The sequence below is a fragment of the Bos taurus genome, chromosome 2 (genome assembly GCF_002263795.3).
Source record: "Bos taurus isolate L1 Dominette 01449 registration number 42190680 breed Hereford chromosome 2, ARS-UCD2.0, whole genome shotgun sequence".
In the NCBI taxonomy this organism is placed as follows: Eukaryota; Metazoa; Chordata; class Mammalia; order Artiodactyla; family Bovidae; genus Bos; species Bos taurus.
In genome coordinates this window covers 60,299,677-60,324,424 of record NC_037329.1, presented here as the reverse complement: position 1 = coordinate 60,324,424, position 24,748 = coordinate 60,299,677, and the positions used below count along the sequence as shown (strand labels likewise).

The window sequence follows — 24,748 nt, the reverse complement described above, 5'->3', positions numbered from 1 at the left end:
AATACTTTGAAACAAACAAAAAATACTTTTAGGTAACTGTTTATAGTTTTTTAAATGCTTCCCAAAGTTTTCTAAGATGGACAGTTGCTTTAGCTGGTATATACCCCTCTGTCTTCATAGTTGGTTCTATAAAAGGTGCACACATGTCTACTCAGTAATGTCTAATTTTTGTGACCCCATGGACTGTAGTCTCCCAGGCTCCTCTGTTTATGGGATTTCCTAGGCAAGAATACTAGAGCAGATTGCCATTTCCTCCTCTAGGGGATCTTCCTGATCCAGAGATTGAACTTGTGTCTCTGTGTACTTTTAAATTTGGGTCTCCTGCATTGCAGGTGGATTCTTTCCCATCTGACCTACCAGGGAAGCCCAAATATGTATGTATGTATGTGTGTGTGTATATATATATATATATATACACACTCAAACCAAGAGGAGACAGAATAAATGAATCCTAAATTAGACATGTAGGGAATACAATTAAGTATCTTTATTTTTCTTTAAAAATGACCTTTTAACTCAAAATAAATATATACTTAAAAAAGATTTACTTCTTTGGCTGCCCAGGTCTTAGTTGCAGCGTGTAGGCTCTTTGATCTTCACTGCAGCACGTGGGCTCTTTAGTTGTGGCATGAGAACACTTAGATCCAGCATGTGGGATCTAGTTCCCTGCCTGGGGATTGAACCAGGCCCTGCATTGGGAGCCCACTGGGAGTCTTAGCTACTGGATCACCAGGGAAGTCCCAGTACATAATTTAGATATTAAAGTTAATTGTCACCTTATACTATATTTTGCAGAGGTCAGGTCTCTCTGTTATTATTAGCCATGCCTTATCTTTATGCTAGGTTCAGTTTTACAAATCCTGAATGAGTGCCTTCTCTTTTTTCTCTCTATACATTTTCTCTTTGTTATGAACTTATCTGGAAAATCTTACCTGTCTCCTTTGATCTTTTCCCACTCAAGTTTTCAGGTCACCTGTGTTACAGAGCCTTGTCTGCCTTCTTGTAATCATTGGTGTACTAACTCTCTGCCAGTGACAGGAGGACTTGGTACTCATCTGTAGTCTGGTGCCTATCATACTGCTTGACTCTGACAGAGGTCTTGAGAGCCATTATGCAGAAAGCACTGGGTTGTGTTTTCAGGATAACACGATGAATGTGATTCCATTGTGTTCTCAAGGAGCTCACAACCTCGATAAAGGACAGATACAGAAATCACTGACATATAGTGTAAGATATTTGTCTAGAAGACTTCACTTATATGTGGAATCTAAAAAGAATTCTATAAAGGAATTTATTTATAAAACAGAAATAGACTCACAGACATAGAAAATAAATTAATGGTTATCAAAAAGGAAAGGGGAAAGGGATAAATTATAGACTTGGGATTAACAGATATGCAGTACTGTATATAAAATAGGACACCAACAAGGACCCACTGTGGAGCACATGGAGGTATATTCAATCTCCTGTAATAAACTTTGATGGAAAAAAATGTGAAAAATATTTACTATATAAATAATATATATATATATATATATATATATATATATATAAATCACTTTGCTGTACATCTGAAACATTGTAAATCAACTATATTTTAATTAAAAAATAGTATGGCAGAGAAATGTCCTGTATTAGAATGAAGACATTGCATGATATACATGATGTGGTAAATATAACATGATTAGGTCCCTCCTTTCAGGAACCACTGTTTGCTAACCTGGACTTCAAGAGTGTGCTTAGTACGTAGTGCAGCCATGTGGAATGGAAAGTCTGGATAATCCAAACACTTCAAATTAATAAAGGTTCATTGAGCACTGAGTGTGCAATCTGATGTGTTTTGTAAGATGCAAAGTGTAAGCATACCTTTTGCCCTTAATTTAGCAATTCTCAGACAGGAAAACAGGATATGAAAGCCTGGAAATAAAGACTTTTTAAAGAAAATATTCCATAAGCACTAACAAGAAAGTCTGTGATAATTTATCAGGTGGACAATGAGTATGATGTATGAAGTCCATGTTTTTTCACTTTAATAGGTATTATCTGCACATTGCATCTTATATAATTGTCTAGCTGAAAAGAATGTGAAATGAGCAGGTATGTAGACACAAATAACATAGGCCTGAAAAAGTAGAGGTAGTTGGAATGCTTCTCCTGGATTGTCTGTGGAAATGTCAAACAGGAATGATGCTGTTCAGAGTCAGTTCATTATATGTTATCTGAGAACATGAATCACAGGGTAGGTAGCCATTCCTGCCAGCATCAATGGGAATACCTTTGTAAACCATCATCTGAGAAAGTTTATTTCTGTCACTTTGTCAGTTCCTATTCATAAGAAAGCATGACTCTAAGGATAACGTATAATTTCAGAAATAGATCTAATGCTATTTTGACATACTAAAAATTTGTCTAGTGGGTTTGAGGACTAATTTAGGGCCATCCCAGAGCCCAGGATACTGGTAACAGCCAAAGTGGGGACTTTATTATTTCAGTTCAGTTCAGGTACTCAGTCATGTCCTACTCTTTGTGATCACCAGGACTGCAGCACACCAGGCTTCCCTGTCCATCACCAATTCTGGGAGCTAGCTCAAACTCATATCTATTGAGTCGGTGATGCCATCCAACCATCTCATCCTCTGTCATCCCCTTCTCCTCCTACTTTCAATCTTTCCCATCATCAGGGTCTTTTCCAGTGAGTCAGTTCTTCACATCAGGTGGCAAAAGTATTGGAGCTTCAACTTCAGCCTCAATCCTTCCAATGAATATTCAGGACTGATTTCCTTTAGGATTGACTGGTTTGATCTCCTTGCAGTCCAAGGGACTCTCAAGAGTCTCCTCCACCACCACGGTTCGAAAGCACCAATTCTTTGGCACTCAGCTTTCTTTATAGTCCAACTCTCACATCCACATATGACTACTGGAAAAAACATAGATTTAACTAGATGGACCTTTGTCAGCAATGTCTCTGCTATTTAATATGCTGTCTAGGTTGGTCATAGCTTTTCTTCCAAGGGGGAAATGTTTTAATTTTATAGCTGCAGTCACCATCTACAGTGATTTTGAAGCCCAAGAAAATAAAGTCTGTCACTGTTTGCATTGTTTCCACATCTATTTGCCATGAAGTGATGGGATCAGATGCCATGATCTTAGTTTTTTAATGTTGAGTTTTAAGCCAGTTTTTTCACTCTGCTCTTTCACTTTCATCAAGAGGCTCTTCAGTTTCTCTTCACTTTGTGCATAAGGGTGGTGTCATCTGCATATCTGAGGTTATTGATACTTCTCTCAGCAATCTTGATTCAAGTTTGTGCTTGATCCAGCCCAGCATTTTGAGTGTTAAATAAGCATATACGTTAAATAAGCAGGGTGACAGTATACAGCTTTGACATACTCCTTTCCTGATTTGGAACTAGCCAGTTTTTTATGTCCAGTTCTAACTTGCTTCTTTGTCTGAATACAGATTATCTCAGGAGGCAGGTAAGGTGATCTGGTATTTCCATTTCTTGAAGAATTTTCTACAGTTTCTTGTGATCTACACAGACTGTAGGTAAATTGGAAGTGGTCAAACAGGAGATGGCAAGAATGAAGATTGATATTCTAGGAATCAGTGAAGTAAAATGGACTGAAATAGGTGAATTTAACTCAGATGACCATTATATCTACTACTGTAGGCAAGGATTTCTTTTCATCAAAGTCAACAAAAGAGTCCTAAGTATAGTTCTTGGGTACATTCTCAAAAATGACAGAATGACCTCTATTCATTCCCAAGGCAAACCATTTAATACCACAGTAATCCAAGTCTATGCCCCAGCCAGTAATGCTGAAGAAGCTGAAGTTGAACAGTTCTATGAAGACCTACAAGACCTTTTAGAACTAACACCCCAAAAAGATGTCCTTTTCATTATAGGGGACTGGAATGCAAAAGTAGGAAGTCAAGAAACACCTGGAGTAATAGGCAAATTTAGCCTTGGAATATGGAATGAAGGAGGGCAAAGGCCAACAGTTTTGCCAAGAGAATGCACTGGTCATAGCAAACACCTTCTTACAACAACACAAGAGAAAACTCTACACAATGACATCACCAGATGGTCAATACTGAAATCAGATTGATGATATTCTTTGCAGCCAAAGATGGAGAAGCTGTATATAGTCAGCAAAAACAAGACTGGGAGCTGACTGTGGCTTAGATCATGAACTCCTTATTGCCAAATTCAGACTTAAATTGAAGAAAGTTGGGAAAACCATTAGATCATTAAGGTATGACCTAAATCAAATCCCTTGGGATTATACAGTGGAAGTGAGAAATAAGTCCAGGAATTTGATCTGACAAAGCACCTGAAGAACTATGGACAAAGGTTTGTGACATTCTACAGGAAGCAGTGATCAAGACCATCCCCAAGAAAAAGAAATGCAAACAGGCAAAATGGTTGTCTGAGGAGGCCTTATAAATAGCTGAGAAAAGACGAGAAGCTAAAGGCAAAAGAGAAAAGGAAAGATATACCCATTTGAATGCAGAGTTCCAAAGAATAGCAAGGAGATATAAGAAAGCCTTCCTCAATGATCAATGCAAAGAAATAGAGGAAAATAACAGAATGGGAAAGACTAGAGATGTCTTCAAGAAAATTAGAGATACCAAGGGAACATTTTATGCAAAGATGGGCACAATAAAGGACAGAAACGGTATGGATGTAAGAGAAGCAAACAATACTAAGAAGAGGTGGCAAGAATACCCAAAAGAACTATACAAAAAAGATCTTCATGACCCAGAGAATCACAGTGGTGTGATCATCCACCTAGAGCCAGACATCCTGGAGTGTGAAGTCAAGTGGGCCTTAAGAAGCATCACTATGAACAAAGCTAGTAGAGGTGATGGAATTCCAGTTGAGTTATTTCAGATCCTAAAAGATGATGCTGTGAAAATGCTGTACTCAATATGCCAGCAAATTTGAAAAACTCAGAAGTGGCCACAGGACTGGAAAAGGTCAGTGTTCACTCCAATCCCAAACAAAGGCAATGCCAAAGAATTTTCAAACTACCACACAATTGTACTCATTTCACATGCTAGCAAAGTAATGTTCAAAATTCTCCAAGCCAGGCTTCAAAAGTACATGAACTGTGAACTTCCAGATGTGCAAGCTGGATTTAGAAAAGGCAGAAAAACCAGAGATCAAATTGCCAACATCCGTTGGATCATTGAAAAAGCAAGAGAGTTCCAGAAAAACATCTACATGGCTTTATGACTATGCCAAGGCCTTACTGTGTAGATCATAACAAACTGTGGAAGATTCTTCAAGAGATGAGAATACCAGACCACCTGACCTGCCTTCTGAGAAATCTGTATGCAGGTCAATAAGCAACAGTTAGAACTGGACATGGAACAGCAGACTGGTTCCAGATCGGGAAAGGAGTACGTCAAGGCTGTATATTGTCACTGTGCTTATTTAACTTATATGCAGAGTACATCATGCAGAATGCTGGGCTGGATGAAGCAAAAGCTGAAATCAAGATTGCCGGGAGAAATATCAATAATCTCAGATACACAGATGACACCCCCCTTATGGCAGACAGCGATGAAGAACTGAAGAGGCTCTTGATGAAAGTGAAAGAAGGAGTGTAAAAACTGGCTTAAAAGTCAACATTCAGAAAACTAAGGTCATGGCATGTGGTCCCATCACTGCATGGCAAATAGATGGGGAAACAATGGAAACAGTGACAGACTTCATTGTTTTGGGTTCCACAATCACTGCAGATGGTGACTGCAGCCATGACATTAAAACACTTGCTCCTTGGAAGAAAAGGTATGACCAACCTAGACAGCATATTAAATAGCAGAGACATGGCTGACAAAGGTCCATCTAGTTAAATCTATGTTTTTTTCCAGTAGTCATGTATGGATATGTGATTTGGACCTTAAAGAAAGCCGAGCACTGAAGAATTGATGCTTTTAAACTGTGTTGTTGGAGAAGACTTTTGAGTATCCCTTGAACTGCAGGGAGATCAAACCAGTCAAACCTAAAGGTAATTAGTCCTGAATATTCTTTGGAAGGACTGATGCTGAAGCTGAAACCTCAAACTTTTGCTACCTGATGTGAAGAACTGACTCATTGGAAAAGACCCTGATGCTGGGCAGGACTGAAAGCAGGAGGAGAAGGGGATGACACAGGATGAGATGGTTGGATGGCATCACTGACTCTATGGACATGAATTTGAGCATGTTCTGGGAGCTGGTGATGAACAGGGAAGCTTGTGTGCCACAGTCCATGGGGTTGCAGAGTCAGACACAATTGAGCGACTGAACGGAACTGAACACAGACTGTGTTATTTAGCCCCTCCAAATTCACTCACTTGAGACAGCACCATGTTGTCTTCATACCTGTCATCAATACAGGAAGGTAGTTACCATTATCTCCATTTCTCCAGTGAGAGCAATTAGATTCACAGTGGTTCAAAGAATATGTCTATATGTCCCCAATCTATATCTGTCCCAAATGGCATTCAGAATGTGTCCTAGAGAGCAATTGAAAGAGAGCTCTTTTGATTTTGAAGTCATTAACCAGGAAAGATAACTATGACTGCTGCAGAATCAAAGACTAGTATGTCCTTTTTGGGAAGTAAACTGGGTGGGAACTGCTGGAGATATTTATTTATTACCTGATACATAAATAAATTGTTTACCTTAAAAAGTGTAAAAAAAGAAAAAAAAAGTGAAAACTGAATCAAAAGGTCACCGCACAGGGAATGGTAACAAAGAGCAAGAAATCAGCATATTAGGCCAGGTTTAAATGGGAAATGATGATCTCATCTCTACTACAAGGAGAGAGAGAGAGTTGAAGCAACCTTGGAGATTAGAAACATCAAGTTGGGAAGGGAATAGTAATAAAGGTGTGGAAGGCCATCATTTTTAGCAGTCTTTCATCACAAAACCAGGCTTCTGACTTTGCTTCAGACTTGTGTCATTTTAACTCAGTTTGGATTATTCGCTCAACATTTCACATAACCTAGTAATTGTGTCCTTTTGGATTTGATCATGGAAGTGTGCCAGATTTTACTTTCTGTTTACCAAAAAATTAGTGAAGAAGAAATGACACATTATTTTTGGAGTGAAAACTATGTCTCTGGCAATATTATCAAGTGGTTTATTAATAAATGGTCCTTAGATTCAATTGAAGGAAGAAAAGAGGAAAAAAATCCTTTTTCATTGTATAAAAATACTGTTCTGCTTGAAACTGAAAGCCAGGGGAACCCAACTGATTAAGACCAAAAATTTAATTTTAAAACAATAGCAGCAAAGCTTTATTGAGGTCTAATTTACATTCCATAAAATTCACCCATTTTTAAGCATTCAATTTAATTGTTGTTTTTCACTCAATTGTTCCCAATTCTTTGTGACCCCATGAACTTCAGCACACCGTGCTTCCCTGTACTTCACTATTTCCTGGAGTTTGCGCAAACTCATGTCCATTGAGTTGGTGATACCATCCAACCATCTCATCTTCTATTGCCTGCTTCTCCTCCTGCCCTCAGACTTTCCCGGAATCAGCATCTTTTTCAGAGTCGGCTTTTCACATCAGGTGGCCAAAGTATTGGAGCTTCAGGTTCAGCATCAGTCCTTTCAATGAATATTCGGGACTAATTACCTTTAGGTTTGACTGGTTTGATCTCCCTGCAGTCCAAGGGATACAAAAGAGTCTTCTTTAGCACCACAGTTCAAAAGGATCAATTCTTCAGTGCTCAGCCTTCATTATGGTCCAACTCTCACATCCATACATGACTACTGGAAAAACCATAACTTTGTATGGATATTTGTTGGCAAACTGATATCTCTGTTTTTTAATATGTTGTCTAGGTTTGGCATAGCTTTTCTTCCACGAAGTAAGTGTCTTTTAGTTTTGTGGTTGCAGTCACCGTCTGCAGTGTTTTGGAGACCAAGAAAATAAAGTCTGTCACGGTTTGTATTTTTTCCCCATCTACTTTCCATGAAGTGATGGGACTGGATGCCATTATCTTCATTCTTTTAATGTTGAGTATTAAGCCAGCTTTTTCACTCTCCTGTTTCATCTTTTTCAAAAGGTGCTTTAGTTCCTCTTTGCTTTCTGCTTTAAGGGTGGTGTCATTTACATATCTGAAGTTATTGATATTTCCCCTGGCAATCTTGATTCCAGCTTGTGATTCATCCAGCCCAGGATTTTGCATGATGTACTCTGCATATAAGTTAAATAAGCAGGGTGACAATATAAAGTCTTGATGAACTCTTTTCCCAATTTGGAATCAAGTCTATTGTTCCATGTCCTGTTCTAACTATGGCTTCTTTTCCTGCATACAGGTTTCTCAGGAGGCAGGTTAGGTGGCCTGGTATTCCTATCTCTCTAAGAATTTTCCACAGTTTGTTGTGAGCCACATAGTCAAAGGCTTTAGCATAGTCAATGAAGCAAAAGTAGATGATAATGTTTGATATATATACTGCGTTACCAGGCAATCATTAAAATTCAGTTTTAGAACACATCCACCAAACTAGTATGATCCATGGTGCCCTTTTTTAGTTACTCCACTTCCCCTTCAGCCCTAGGCAACCACGAATATACTTTAGATTTCCACAGATTCACAAAGGCTTTACTTTAAGGAGAACAAGATGGGCCAGGAAGATTTTAGGTTGAATTTGGCTGTCTCTGACCTCAGAAGTAGGATAGGGATTCTGTGATCAGGTATTGTAGTCTGAATTTTGTAAGACTTTTGGTTTTTTATCTATTTTACAAGAGATAGACATGGGTATTGGAAGAAACAACATGTAATCTGAATTTGTGAGGAAAAACTCACAAGCCCAAATGTGGAAATCCATGACAGGTTCTCAAGGTTATAGATACATTTCTCTGGAAAATGAAAATATTTTCAGAAGATGAGGACAGAGTTCTGTGATCTGTAGCCACTCCAAGGACACTCTTCGCTGGAAGCTCCCCACACATGAGCCAGATTACTACATGTCAGTGGAGGCCAAAATCACGTGAGGCCACACTCTGGCCATAGAAAGGACAAAACAATCTCAATCCACACTTAAAAAAAATTAATTTTTATGGAAGTATAGTTGCTTTATGATGTTGTATTTTTACTGTACAGGAAAATGAATTAGCCATACATACACATATATCACCTCCCTTTTGGACTTCCTTCCCATTCAGGTCACCACACTGCATTAAATAGAGTTCCTGTCTAAACTTCTGAACTCTCCCTGGCAGATTTGGAAGCAAGGATGCCCTGTTCTTTATTTTCCATTAAAAATCTGTCTCTCCTTTTGCATTCAGAATCAAGTCTGCCAAATCTCCAAGAAGGCTTTAATGCCCCAGTAACTCTCCTTCTTTTATTCATTCATTGAACAAGATTTTGTCATTGAGAACATTGTTCTATTCTGGATAATAGGAAGACAGGTGTGGATATGAAAAAAAAAAAAGAACAAAATTTTCCTAGAAGTTTCCCAAAAGTTGTTCCCCAAAAGTTTGTTTTAGTAAGGGGAGAGAAATAATAGACAAATACATACGGTAAATTTAGACAGAGGTCGATGATACAAAGAAATCAAAGTAGGGTCTTAGAAGAGATATGATTGGTGATGCAAGATGGCATGGTTAGTATAAATAGGGTATCAGGAGAAAGCCTCTAGGAGGAGATGGACATTTCAGCCGAGACTGGAATCACACAGGGAGCCAGCCATTTGAAGATTGACTAGATGGGCATTCCAACCAGAGAGTGTAGCAGTCACTATAATTAGAAGGGCACGAAGTTGGTGTGTTTGAAAGATCCGACTAAGATGTCTATGACTGCAATGCAAGAAATGAGAGAGTATCCAACATGAGATCAAAGAGCCTGGGCCCTGTGGCATTTGGAATTTATTCTAGGTGAAATAGGAAGCCATGGGGGAGAGTGAAGGGGCATGTGATCTGATTGATACTCAATCAAGATTACACTAAGGGTTAAGTGTCAAATACCATCTAGGGCTCGTGGGGGGAACCTGGGAGATCTGTTTGGAGGTCATAATGGCAGTAGCTCCTATTAGGATCCTAGTGCCTTCTGGCAGTTTCACATGTTGATTCTTCCTTTTTTTTTTTTTTAATGTATTTGGCTGTGCCAGGTCTTGGTTGTGGCACATAGCATCTTTGATCTTGTTGCAGCATGTGGGATCATTAGTTGTATCACTTGAACACTTAGTTGTGACTTCTGGTGTCTAGTTCTCCAACCAGGGATTGAACCGCAGCCTCCTGCATTGAGAGCCTATAATCTAAGCCACTGGACCATCAGGCAAGTCCTCACATGTTTATTCTTTACACGGTGCTTTCTCTCCTCGTTCTTGGTGCATCCATCCTGTTAGTTTATCTTCGTTTTATTTCCTTTTTTAAAAATGGTCTTATATAATTGGCTAACTTACAGTGAGGATGACTTTAATCATTGAGTTAGAAATATTCTTAGAGATAATATAGTGCAAGCTCCTTATTTTGGAATTAAGGCAGCTGAGGTTAAGAGCAAAATTGGTGACTTGTTTGAATTTCTACATCTAAATAATGATGGAGCCAAAAGAAGAACTCAGGACTCCAGGTATTTGATTGCTCCTTCCCCTAAGGTCCAGCCTGATTTCTGTGCTCTAAAAAAATGTACTCGTTCTAGTATTCTGTGATATGAGGATCAGACAGATGGGGCAAAGGAAAAAGAGGCCTGAGCTAATAGGACATGCTGGCAGAGTCTATCGTTGTGTCAGGTCAAGGTGATCAAGATGTCTGAACAAGGGTGGTGGAGAGTCAGCAAATCAACGGGACTTTAAAAGGTCAGAGCGATGATGAAGGCAGCAGATGGACAGAGCGGTAGGGGGCAAATGCCAGGCAGGGAGCCAATGAACCTGAGCTTGTCTAAGGACATTATAGGACAGTCAACAGCTTGGATGCGTCGACACGTGGGGTGCATGGCACTGTCATTGACACTAATTACTTGTGATGGAGGTGCTTTGCAAAACATGGGGGGAAATGGCCTTATTTCATAGGACATTTCCTGTTAGGCTGGACAAGTTCACAACAACTTTTTACACTAAATGCACTCGATTGAGGAACCAGGGAAGTAGTTGGAGTTTGCCCTTCCCTCTCACATTCCATGTTTGAGATGAAGAGATACCAGTTAGGAGCAATGCCTGGCCAGTGGTATTTCTTCTCAGTACTGTGCATTTTCACAAATTGAAATTCCCTTACATCTAAAATATTCAGAAATGAAACAGTGCAAAACCTGACAGATAAGGTGCTTTCTTAACACAAATCAGCAGGTAAAACAGGAGATTCAGACATTAGGAAAGACATTGAAACTATCGCAGAATCTCCACTGGCACAGTTGGATAGCAAAAACAAAAAAAAAGAATAAAAAAGAAGGGGGTGTGCGTGTGTGTTAATTGCTCAGTCAGGTCCAACTCTTTGTGACCCCAAGGACTGTAGCCCACCAGGTTTCTCTGTCTTTGGGATTCTCCAGGAAAGATTACTGGAGGAGATTGCTGTTCCCTTCTCCAGAGGATCTTCCTGACTCAGAAATAGAACCCTTGGTCTCCTGCATTGCAGGCAAATTCTTTACCATTTGAGCTACAGGGTTATCTGTAAATGTAAAGAGTCTGAACAATTACAGGATTCAATATAAAGACTATACTTTTTAGCTTATCAGGAAGTACTAGATAATAATTGAGCATTTTAACTCAAGATTTTTTTTTTTTTTTTTTTTTAGCAATTCTAATGGGCCAAATGCAGTGCTGAGTTCTGGTGAAGCAAAGTTAAGCACAGTAGAATTGTAGATCTCAAATCTCTCATTATTAGTCAGGGAGAACACATAGAAATTGTTTCTAACATAACTGCTATTATGGAGATAGGTAAAAAATATTTTAGTCCCATGAATGACAAGCTTTTGTGATAATGAGAGTGAGAAAATATATTAAAATATTGAGGTCAACTATGATTCTGAGAAAGATGAGTTGACTTAATGATATATTTGCAAAATATTGTCTTTGGTGTTATTGGAAGTTATGAGTCTAACTGGGTGGGCAGACAGAGGTGGAATGGAGGGGACCTCTTCTCCCTCCATTTCTGTCCATGCATCCCTTTTGCTTCCAAGTTAAAAATCTCTGAGTGGTAGCTGGGTGAGTCTCCGTGCATCCCTGAGGAGCTGGAAGAGATGGATAAATTGAGTCCCATGGGTCCACTGGTTTGTAAGCCATTTCATTTCCTAGTCCTTGTTAAGGCAGCAAGAATTACAAATACTACCCAGCCCTATTTGCATTTGGTCCTCACTGCCATTCTTTCATCCCATTAATTTTTCTTCTACTTCACTTCTTTCCTTCAAATTTTCTTATTTCCTAAGTCAGACAGAGAAAGACAAATACTGTTTAATATAACTTATATGTGAAATCTAAAAAATACAACAAACTAGTGAGTAAAACCAACAAACAGAAAAATAGACTCACAGGTATAGAGAACAAAGTAGTGGTGACCAGTAGGGGAGGGAAGCAGGGAGGAGCAAATAGGGGTAGGGGGTAAAGGGGCTACCATGGGATCATATGAAATGATGTGTGTGAAATGTTTGAAAATTGTCAAGTAAAATTTAAAGGATCTTCAATTCAGTTTTTGAAAAGCCAAAAAAATTCTCATTTCCTCACTATTGCCCCATGGCCAAATGAAATTTGTCAAGAGTATTTTGGAAGTTATATTTAGGTTCATAAACTGAATGCCAAACCACCACATTGGTTTTCACAATTTTGGGAAGCTTGTCTGGCCCTAAAACAGGGTTTCTTCCTTGGTTTCTTCCTCTTTCATTAGTCACTTTAGTAATGTTAGTCGCTCAGTTGTACACTTGGTGTGTGTGTACACTTGATCATGTCCAACTCTTTGGGATCCCATAGACTGTAGCCCACCAGGCTACTCTGTCCATGGGATTCTCCAGGCAAGAATACTGGAGTGGGGAGCCATCCCCTTCTCTAGGGGATCTTCCTGACCCAGGGATCAAACCCAGGTCTTTTACCATCATGAAAATTCCAGAGTCCCCTTCAGCATTTACATAAGCTACAAAGTCATTCTCAAGAAAACAAGTTAAATGTTATCCTCATTGTCTCTCTTTCCCAACACACCAATATGTAATTTTATCTCAGACTTGGAAAAAATCATTTAGTTGATTGATACAGCAATAAAAAGACATTTTAGATCAACCAAGATAAAAAGCTTGACTAAAGAGTCTTTGTTTCACAATGATCTTCCTTCTTCAGTTACCAAGACCTTATTTAAATGACTAAAGTATGGCACATAAAATTTGTTCTCCAGCAAAACTCCCACTGATGAAAGGCTGTAATGGATCTGAAAGTATTTACATCTTAAAATGTCATTTGGGCTCTGTGGAAATCATGGGAGCCAATTTACTTGTTTGTTTCAATGATAGTCTAGTATTTCTAGTGTACATATTTATTGTGGGTCTTCCAGCAGCATATCCAAAGATCAGGATTGAGGGAATAACAGTTACTTGGTAAGTATAGGAAAAGCCTATAGGGAGGAGGGAAGCGATGGAGGAAAAAGAAGGTAGTCAATAAAGGTGCGCTATTAAACCAGCCTTACAGTGGGCGTCTGGAATGTAGTGTAAAGCACACAGCACACTGAATCTCAAGACATCGATTGAAGACTGCCCTGTCCCCGAGGGTATTAACTCCTTGGCACTTCTGGCCTGCCATGCAGTAGCACATCTGGGCATGCCTTTACATCATTTCAAGAGCAAATTTCAACCGCTGGCAGTTGGTAGTCAAACTGCACCCAGCACACAGAATGGTCCCAGGAAAATGCAGGGGCCATTGACAGAACCTACTACAATCGGCTGGTCCATTTTTTGTTATTGTTGTTAAGTCACTAAGTTGCATAGGACTCATTGGGAACCCATGGAATGTAGCCCACCAGGTTTCTCTGTCCATGGGATTTCCCAGACAAAAATACTGGAGTAGGTTGCCATTTCCTTCTCCAGGGGATGGTCCATTTTTAGATTGTCAGGAAAACTGAGCAGTTTTTAAGCCATTAGTTATCTTTTCTATTTATCTATAGTCTAATCAAGAGATTTGAGTTCCTTCTATTTATATTCTTGCCCTGGAGGAAATACTCAGATGATCAGGCAGTGGGCAAAATGAATAAAAACAAAGCTACACGAATGATTCATAAATTGGAGAAGCAGACCATGCACAATCAAGGGTTGTCAGAACAGGCCTTTTCTACTAAGAGGAGACTTTAGCTATTTCAGCTGAATATAAGAACAAATCAGCTAGTGCTTGTATCACGGTCATAATGTCATACATGTAGTAGGCATCTCCATTTGAATGTGACACTTTTAGGCAATATAAAAGGCAAGTCAAACCAGTGTGCTTCTTGCCTCCTGGAGTCTAAAATCTGAGTAACACACTGAAATGCATATAAAGTATAGTCCAGAGTGCACAAAAACAAGTGCCCATAATGGCCATGAAGGTAAAGTGAGTTAAAAGCAAGCCAGGCATAATATGACAAATTAGTAAGTAACACTTAGCCTCAAGGTCAAGAATGGAATAGTGAGAAGTGATGTTCTTTAGTAAAATGAAGGGCTTGAGCTCTGTCTTAACTGATGTCTTAGGCACATCTATAAGGAGATGTGGTCCCTGCACCCTGCAGTTATGAATCAACTGGACTTTCCATGCTGTTGTTCAGTAGCTCAGTCATGTCCAACTCTTGGCAACCCCATGGACTAGCACGCCAGGCAGGCCTCCCTGTCCTTCACCATCTCCTGGAGCTTACTCAAACTCATGTCAATTGACTCGGTGATGCCATCCAACCATCTCATCCTCTGTCGCCCCCTTCTCCTCCTGCCCTCAGTCTTTTCCAGCATCAGGGTCTTTCCCAATGAGTTGACTCTACACATCAGGTGGCCAAAGTATTGGAGCTTCAGCTTCAACATCAGTCCTTCCAATGAATATGCAGGGTTGATTTCCTTTAGGATTGACTAGTTCGATCTCCTTACAGTCCAAGGGACTCTCAAGAATCTTCTCCAACACCCCAGTTTGAAAACATCAATTCTTGGGTGTTCCACCTTCTTTATGGTCCAACTCTCACATCCGTACATGACTACTGGAAAAGTCATAGCTTTGACTATGTTGGTCTTTGTCGTCAAAGTCATCTCTCTGCTTTTTAATAAACCGTCTAGGTTTGTCATAGCTTTTCTTCTATATGGACCAAACATCTTTAAATTTTATGGCTGCGGTCACTGTCCTCAGTGATTTTGAAGCCAGATAAAATAGTCTTTCACTGTTTCCATTGTTTCTCCATCTATTTGCCATGAAGTCATGGGACCAGATGCCATGATCTTCATTTTTTGAATGTTGAGTTTTAAGCCAGCTTTTTCACTCTCCTTTTTCACCTTCTTCAACAGGTGCTTCAGTTACTCTTCAGTTTTTGCCATAAGGGTGGTGTCAGCTGCATATCTGATGTTATTGATATTTCTCATGGCAATCTTTAAGGTTTTTTTTTTAAATTTTCTCTATTTTTTATTGAAGGATAATTGCTTTACAGAATTTTGTTGTTTTCTGTCAAACCTCAATATGAATCAGCCGTAGGTATACATATATTCCCTCCCTTTTGAACTTCCCTCCCATCTCCCTCCCCACCCCACCCCTCTAGGTTGATACAGAGCCCCTGTTTAAGTTTCCTTGGTCATACAGCAGATTCCCATTGGCTATCTATTTTACATATGGTAGTGTAAGTTTCCACACATGTCACCCTCTCCTCCCCTCTCCCCATGTCCATAAGTCTATTCTCTATGTCTGTTTCTCCATTGCTGCCCTGTAAGTAAATTCTTCAGTACCATTTTTCTAGGTTCCGTATATATGCATTAGAATATGATATTTATCTTTCTCTTTCTGACTTACTTCACACTCTATAATAGATTCTAAATACAGATTGAATGTGTGGAAGGTCACAGTTCATGTATTCTTGAAGCCTGGCTTGGAGAATTTTGAGCATTACTTTGCTAGCCTGTGAGATGAGTGCAATTGTGCGATAGTTTGGACATTCTCTGGCATTGTCTTTCTTTGGTGTTGAAATGAAAACTGACCTTTTCCAGTTCTACAGGCACTGCTAAGTTTTCCAAATTTGTTGGCATATTGAGTACAGCACTTTGGCAACATCATCTGTTAGGATTTGAATAGCTCAGCTGGGATTCTGTCACCTCCACTAGCTTTGTTGTAGTGATGCTTCCTGAGGCCCGTTTGACTCCACACTCCAGGATGTCCGGCAAGTGACCACACCATCATGGCTATCTGGGTCATTAAGATCTTTTTTGTATAGTTCTTCGGTGTATTCTTGCCACCTCTTCTTAATATCTTCTGCTTCTGTTAGGTCCAAATGGTATGACCATTTGCATGAATGTTCCCTTACTCTCTATAATTTTCTTGAAGTGATGTCTGCTGCTGCTGCTGCTAAGTTGCTTCAGTCGTGTCCGACTCTGTGAGACCCCATAGATAGCAGCCCACCAGGCTCCTCTGTCCCTGGGATTCTCCAGGCAAGAACACTGGAGTGGGTTGCCATTTCTTTCTCCAATGCATGAAAGTGAAAAGTGAAAGTGAAGTCGTTCAGTCATGTCCAACTCTTTGTGACCCCATGGACTGCAGCCTACCAGGCTCCTCCATCCATGGGATTTTTCAGGCAAGAGTACTGGAATGGGTTGCCATTGCCTTCTCTGGCAGCGATGTCTAGTCTTTCCTATTCTATTGTTTTCCTCTATTTCTTTGTATTGTTCATTTAGGCAGGCTTTCTTATCTCTCCTTGCTATTCCTTAGAACTCTGCATTCAGTTAAGTAACTCTTTCCTTTTCTCCTTTGCTTTTAGCTTCCCTTCTTTTCTCAGCTATTTGTAAGGCCTCTTCAGAGAACCATTTTGCCTTTTTCCATTTCTTTTTCTTGGGGATAGTTTTGATCACTGTTTCCTGTACAATCACAAACCTCCGTCCATCATTCTTCGGGCACTCTGACTATCAAATCTGATCCCTTGAATCTGTTGCTTTCAGTGTATAATTGTAAGGAGTTTGATTTAGGACTTTCCATAGTAGGTATATGGATGCTCATGTGACATTGTTGAAAATTTCAAATGAGTAGGTAATTCATAAACATTTAAGAAACACTATGGAGCCCAAATAAAATATATTTTCTATGAAGATTCAGCATACAGACAAAATTTAGCTGGAGTTCTCTGACACAATGACATCTACCAGATGACTTCCATTGCTGAATTGGAAGAGTTGTGTGTTTGTGTGCGTGTGTTCATAAAAGATAGAATAGCCTTTGGTTCATGAGGAATATATATATATATATATATATATATATATATATATATATATATATATAGTGAGTAGTAAAGCCAAAATCCCAGAGAAGCAGAGACCAGCATCACTGAGAAATGGAGAGAGTAACAGTGTTTCTTCTTCTCTTGATTCTCTGAGGTAAATACATATATATTTATGTGTATAAATGTATACATACATATTGAAAGCAATGAAATAAGTATATTTTCTGAAGAGATGGGTAGGGAGGATGTATACCTGCCCTTTCAAACATGTTCCCACTCAAGGCTAATTCTACTGTTGCTACATCACTGAATGGAGAAGGAAATGGTAACCCACTCCAGTATTCTTGCTTGGAGAATGCCATGGACAAAAGAGCCTGGTAGGCTACAGTCCACGGGGTCACAGGAGTCAGGCATGACTTAGTGACTAAACCACCATCAGCACATCACGGAAACCTTAACTTTATCAGAAAAGATTTTTGCAAGAGGGATTTCTTGGTGTGCACACAGATTTAGAGGGAAATCCCCAGCTGGATGGATCTGGCACAAGAGGTTTACCCTGATCATTTTGTAATAGAGGAGAAAGCATGAGAGGTTTGTAAGGACTTCAGATCATAGTTTGAGAAGAGAAGTAGCATATATTGAAAGTTTCTGGGTACTGAGTCCTGAGAGAGGTACTTTGCCTTTGTTATGTCACTTCGTTCCAATAATAATCTGGTATGGTGTTAAGAGACAGTTGTAGGAAAGGGAAAATATTCCCCTCTATTTGTCCATGGACACAAAGACCTAGAGTTTAAATAACTTGCTCAAGATTATAGAAATAATGCATATAAGTACCAAGGCTCACATACAGATCATACTCCTTAAAGTAGGTATGCAGCCCTGTATATATGGTTTTCTAAGCAGTAGGAATTGTTTACATTTTCCAGAAAGTAGGACACTAGGCATTAATTTGTATTTGTGTATGGTATTCTGGTCTGGAATGTAGGTTGACAAATGCTGTTCAACTGGGGACTTTCAGTAGAGCTTGTATCTTTCATGGTGCCTGATCTAACCTGACTGCATTACTCCCCATGACCCATTTGTCTGGCGGAGTCTTTCCAACAGTTTAGCTCGATTTTCAGAGCAGTGTGTTAAGCTGTCAAGAGACATCTGAAGCATTTCAATACTTGCCCCTGGAGTAGAGGGGCAGGGTCATTCTCCTTAACCCAGAACTTGATGGCTGAAAATGGCTGCCTCAGAGCAAACTCTGGTGGAGACTGTGATCTGAAGGTGGGACATGGATGTTTGCCAAAGGCCATTGAACGGGATGTGTCACCAGCAAAAGTTGGGATGGATGTGGAGGTGGAGAAGGGGAGATGAACAGATTGTGAGTAGTAAAGTCAAAATCCCAGAGAGATGCAGGGACCAGCATCACTGAGAAATGGAGCAAGTAACAGTGCTTCCTCATCTCTTGCTTCTCTGAGCTCAAGCTCTTCTTTCTTCCCGTATTTCAGTTTGGTTTTCCTAATTTTTCCACTAAATACCTATTTTTAATTCATACTAGTCTGAGTATGTTTCTGTTTCCTTAAATGGACTGACCCCATCTGAGGAGGGCATTTCTTAAGGGAAATGTGATGTGAATCAATATGGAAGCCATCATTTTCTCCTGACTTCATCCTTTTCATTGGGAAGAGGACATGATTGGCACCTTCTACTGACTTCATCATCTTCTAAGGACCCCAAATCTCATGCATCTCACTAAGAAAGAAAGGTGGTTGTTATCTGCTTTTGTCCTTTTCATTTTAATGAGGAAATCAAGGGGAAAAAAACTTGTTGAAGGCAGAATTCTACGTGCTATATTGAGTCGATTTTCAGGGCTATTCATTTTTAATGCTAGATCTTATTTATAGCTGAGTGGAAGGAGAATAGAGTACATATCATCACTGTAATCAGAATCAATAGCAGTGTGTCCCATGTTAGAATATTTTTTTCAGCCCTCATCTTTAGATCTAGCAACTGATTTTTCTCCTAAAGGTTTTAAGGAATTTGCTTTATATTTTCTTCATCTCATGTAATATTTTGCATCTTTGAACAGCAACATATAATTTTAAAATGTGAGGGTGTTATTTTAAGTTACACTAATTTTTTAATGCATGAATCCTGTATGTGTTGACAACTCTGCCGAGATGCTGCTGGAGCATTAATTTCTATTTTCCCTAATCTGTCTGCACACAAGGTTAGCAGAAAGGAAGAAGTTACTTCACAATTCAGTAGGTAATTGGAAAAGACATTGCAACTGTTTCAATTACTAACAAATGAGTCAGACTGTGTTTTTAACACATGATTTAGAAACATACCTAAAATGCAGATTGGTTCTTTTAATAACATAATTTCATCATTAATCGGTACTCATTGGCTCCTTTGAAAATAGTGTGTTACATGCCAAAGCAAATACATCTAACACATATATAAAAGTGTAAATAAATGATTGTGAGAGAGCTGTCCTTTAACTTTACTAATAAAATATTGTAGTTCTCTCTGATGTTGGCCTGAATTGGAAACATTCATGATTACATTTTTATGCACTGAAGTGATATAAGGGAGAGGGTTATCTTTGTTTTTTTTTTTTTTGCATGGGTGACCCTTTTAATGGTGAACTCCAGGTTACAACACAGTAACTGTCAGTTCAACTACACCAAGGTTCTGAAGACAACAGCTTCTCCACCAAGCAGGTTGTAAATAAATTTCAAATGGAACCTGGCATCACACTGAAGGAATTCTAATTTCACACTGTTGGGGTAGTTTACCAAAATGGCTTCAGAGTAGACTAACTTTACATAGCACATTAAAAAAAAAAAAAAGACATTTATTCAGCGTCATGATCAGACTATTACATTTAGCAATCAACAGCATGGGTGCAAAAAAAAAATCTACATTAAAACCCTTTGTTGGAATGCTTTACACTTTCCACAGAACAGAAACTAAAATAACCTGTTATACAATTAGTCACAAGTACAGTCCTTGAGTTTTTTGCCCATACACATGAGTATTGTCTAAAACATGTCTTCTTTGTAGCAGCTAGGCCCTGCCACCACTGTGCTTGGCTGAGTTCACAAATCTGTTGTAAGCTGTAGCTTCCCTGTCACTTCTCTGGCTCTCCTCTCCTGCTAAGCTTTGTTTCCTGGCAGTAATTAAAACCTTCTGCCACTGCCATAGCTACTGCTGCTGCTGGAGCCACCATAGCCACCTTGGTTTCGTGGTTTGGCAAAGTATTGGCCTCCACCACCATAGGGGCCAGAACTTCTGCCTCCAAAGTTTCCTCCTTTCATGGGTCCAAAATTTGAAGATTGATTGTTGTAATTGCCAAAATCATTGTAGCTTCCGCCACCTCCAGAATTGCTTCCATCATTACCAAATCCATTATATCCATCCCCACTGCCACCATATCTGCCACCACCATGGCTGCCACCAAAGCCACCTCGACCACTGAAGTTTCCTCCACGACCAAAGTTGTCATTCCCACTAAAACCACCTCCACGACCGCCACCAAAGCTTCCAGAACCACTTCGACCTCTCTGGCTGGATGAAGCACTAGCCATCTCTTGCTTAGACAGGGCTTTTCTCACTTGACAGTTGTGGCCATTCACAGTGTGGTATTTCTGAATGACAATCTTGTCTACGGAGTCATGGTCATCAAAGGTTACAAAAGCAAAGCCTCTCTTTTTGCCACTGCCTTGGTCAGTCATGATTTCAATTACTTCAATTTTCCCGTACTGTTCAAAATAATCTCTCAGGTGATGTTCTTCAGTGTCTTCTTTAATGCCACCAACAAAAATCTTTTTCACAGTTAAGTGGGCACCAGGTCTTTGAGAATCTTCTCTTGAGACGGCCCTCTTTGGTTCCACAGCTCTTCCGTCCACCTTGTGTGGCCTTGCATTCATGGCCGCATCCACCTCCTCCACCGTGGTGTATGTGACAAACCCGAAGCCTCTGGAGCGCTTGGTGTTTGGATCCCTCATTACCACGCAGTCTGTGAGCGTTCCCCATTGCTCAAAATGGCTCCTCAGACTCTCATCGATTGTTTCAAACCTCAATCCTCCGATGAAGAGCTTCCACAGCTGTTCGGGCTCTTTGGGAGACTCTGATTTAGACATGATGGCAGTGGAGGCGGGGAAGACTTCAATGATGCTTTCTTGGCGGCGTCCACGGGCAGAAAAAGCGGGTTATCTTTGTTGAATGCATTTTCTAAGTAGTAATGGCAATTATTTTTTCTTATTTTTGAACATCTATAATGGTTCATTGTCCTGAGAAAAACAGTCTAGTTATGCAATTATAACTCTAGATTTCAGAATCTTCTTTCAGTACTACAAAATTAGTCATAATAAGCATCAAGGATTATTTAAAATTGAGGAGTAGAATAAACTGTGCTGAATCTGTAGCAAGCTGAGAACATTTCTCGTGTGGGAATGTGCTTCTCTTTTCTCCCTCCCTTCTTTATCTCCTCCTTATCCTATGTTTCTCCTCTTCCTTTTTTAGTTAAAATCCCACTTACAAAATTGTTTTATTGACATTTCCTTTATTCTTGTAAAATTAGGGTACAAATAGAAGACAAAATCCATATGATTGAGTGATTTGTTTAATTGAGGCTTAAAGTATAAAATATCTTTTACAAGTCATGGCCTTTTTTTTTGAGTACATGTTATAGCCTCAACTCAGTGGAGATAATATTTTTTTATTTTTATTATAAATTTATTTATTTTAATTAGAGGCTAATTACTTTACAATATTGTATTGGTTTTGCCATACATCAACATGAATCTGCCACGGGTATAAACGTGTTCCCCATCCTGAACTCCCCTCCCACCTCCCTCTCCTTACCATTCCTCTGGGTCGTCCCAGTGCACCAGCCCCAAGCATCCTGTATCATGCATCGAACCTGAACTGGTGATTCGTTTCATATATGATATTATACATATAACCAATGTAGTTTTTTTTTTTTAATTGCCTCTCTCCATTGATTTTCTGCGCCAGCCCCTTGGAAAGTGGGAAGCAGGTGCATAGACACCACCAGAAGGTGGCAGAGGAGGTGGTGAAGCCTTGAATCTCTGAGAGTACAAGAGTGAAGAAAAGTAGAAAAAAGTAGCAGAAACAAGTGATCAGTCACTATGTCCTAATTTTCCCCCTTTAGTCACAGCAAAATAAACGTGTTTAGTCACAGAGACGTGTGTGCATGCTAAGTCGCTTCAGTCGTGTTCGACTCTTTTGCGACCGAATGGACTGTAGCCTATCAGGCTCCTCTGTCCATGGTCTGTGGGGAAGTGTCCTGGAGTGGACTAAGAAAAAAAAAAGCTGGGGATTCAGCAGTCACATCTTAGCAGACAGCTTCACAAGTACTCAGGAATGGGTAGCCTAGCTGAAGACACTGACTGAAGACCCAGGCAAAAACCAGGGACCCCATTTAATCCCCATGGCATCACCTAGCTTCCTACTCCCCTTAAGGTGCCATTTTGGGAAGAGATTGCATTAGAAACCCCTAAACCCTATAATTTATCCATAAAAGACAGAATTTACCTCCTAAAATAATCTTATAAACAGAAAGCAATGGAAAGAACTTGTGTGTTCACCCTTAAATCTGCCGTTCCCTGATGCCTCACCATTCTCATAAACAGACTGTGAGCATCCAGACCAGGTGACAAGGTGCCCCCTGCCACAGATTCTCCTTCCGACCTTCCTCTGAGTGACCTAGTGACATTCATTCATGTTGGTGTGGACCCCCCCTTCACTTCTCCCGATCAAGCCACTTGCCCCTAGTTCCTCATTCTCTGATTCCCACCTGCTTGGCTGAGCCCACGCCCTGGCCGTTCCCCACAGGTCATCCTATCATGGACTGATGTAACTGGCTCTCTGGGCTCTCTCAGTATAATAGACTCTGTTTTCTCCCGAGCCTCTTTTCTATTTTCTCTGTGTCCATCCCTGATTGATCATCTCATAAAAGAATATAAAACAAGACAGAGGGAAGAAAAGCTGAAGACACCTCGATTAGAAAATTTAACATTCTTTTCTCCTTGCTTTTGATGAAGTATGAATATGTTTTTCTGTACATCTGATCATGACATGTATAAATTCCACACCCTAACTCCCATGGGGACGTCTAAGACTCTTTTCTCTGCATCCTGTCTGTAGATAAATGGGAGAAGCACTACTAATGGCAGAGGCTGGAAGATTTTGTAAGTTGTAGTGAGAAATTTGACTTTAAACATAAAGCTTTATAGGATCAAGTTATGTGGAGTAGTGGTTTTTGAGAGGGAATCTTTGCTGGCTAGAGTAGCAAATGGTCCTCCTGGCATTCATGTACAGGCTTGCTTTCATTTACTGCTTAGGGCACTTTGTGGTTCCTTTCAGGAGAGTGGGAAGGTCGGGTCTCAAGTTCTTAAGTTCTGAGTCTAAAGCTGTTGCAAGAAGCAAAAACCTAAGTGACAGCTTGGAGAAGCTTAAAAACACACTTAGTGGGTAAAGAAGAAATTACGGCATTCCTTTTTGTCATCATCTATTTTATGTTCCTTGAAGTAATCCTCATCACACATGCATATGTGTGCTTCCTTTCCTTTTGTCCAAAGTGCAAGTATGGGGGAAGATTCTGTTCAAGACTCTCCTTCTTGTTGGAGTCCTAGCCACACATCTCATTCCTTCTTTTCAGTATCTATTTTTTTGCCTTCCCTATTTATGGACTCATTTTGCCTCAGGAGTTATCAATAGTATTATGAGTATTGCTGCTTCCTCAGGAAAGATGATAAGCCCCATAAAGACAGCACCCAAGCCCTATGATCTCAGCCTACACTTCTGGACACAAAGGAGATTACCTGAATCTTGATAACTAAAGCGAAAGCTGTGCGACTATCCCAAATAAAGAAAAATTCTTTTAGACATTCCTGGTGAATGCTTTTAATCAGCTCTACTAAATCATGTTTAATAAAAGATTGAGCATGATAAATTTGTGTGTTGACTAAAAAAAACAAAGAAACAGAACTAGGAACTAGGAATGTTCTGCCTGAAAGTGTGGAAGATGATAGATGAAGTCAGAGATTTTGTTACCTGTTCAATCATGGTGGTGGTTTTGATTTATCCCTTTGGCATATCTATGTGAACTTGGCTGAACTCTCCCTAGAAATACTGACAAATGACAGCAGGTAAGGGATTAGTTAATTCCCCAAATCTAAAAGTCTGTCCCCTATCCTCCTAGCGTATGATTTTGGCATCTGTCTCAGCGGCAAGCTGCTATGAATCTGCAGTATTGTGAGAAGAAACTCAAAATATTTAAGAAATTTGAGCATACTGTTTAGATTACATATTTCAAATATTGCACCTCCCCCTTAATGTCTGACTAAAGCCCAGCTGGGATTTCATTTTGGTTCAGTGAAAGTTGTATGCCAATT

General features: G+C 39.7%; 2 protein-coding genes across 2 annotated transcripts in view; one reads left to right on the top strand and one right to left on the bottom strand.

Moving 5' to 3' along the window:
• The window catches only part of THSD7B (thrombospondin type 1 domain containing 7B), a 911,067-nt gene that overhangs the window by 97,390 nt on the left and 788,929 nt on the right, over positions 1 to 24,748 (top strand). The window lies entirely within an intron of this gene.
• Positions 20,161 to 21,535, bottom strand: LOC785761 (heterogeneous nuclear ribonucleoprotein A1). The gene has a single exon (XM_002685402.5). It carries the CDS (start codon positions 21,467 to 21,469, stop codon positions 20,507 to 20,509), a length of 963 nt encoding a protein of 320 aa, XP_002685448.1. The 5' UTR covers positions 21,470 to 21,535; the 3' UTR covers positions 20,161 to 20,506.

What these genes read in the sequence shown, in the direction of transcription:
- LOC785761 (XM_002685402.5), bottom strand. Translation starts at nt 21,469, where the DNA reads ATGTCTAAATCAGAGTCTCCCAAAGAGCCCGAACAGCTGTGGAAGCTC.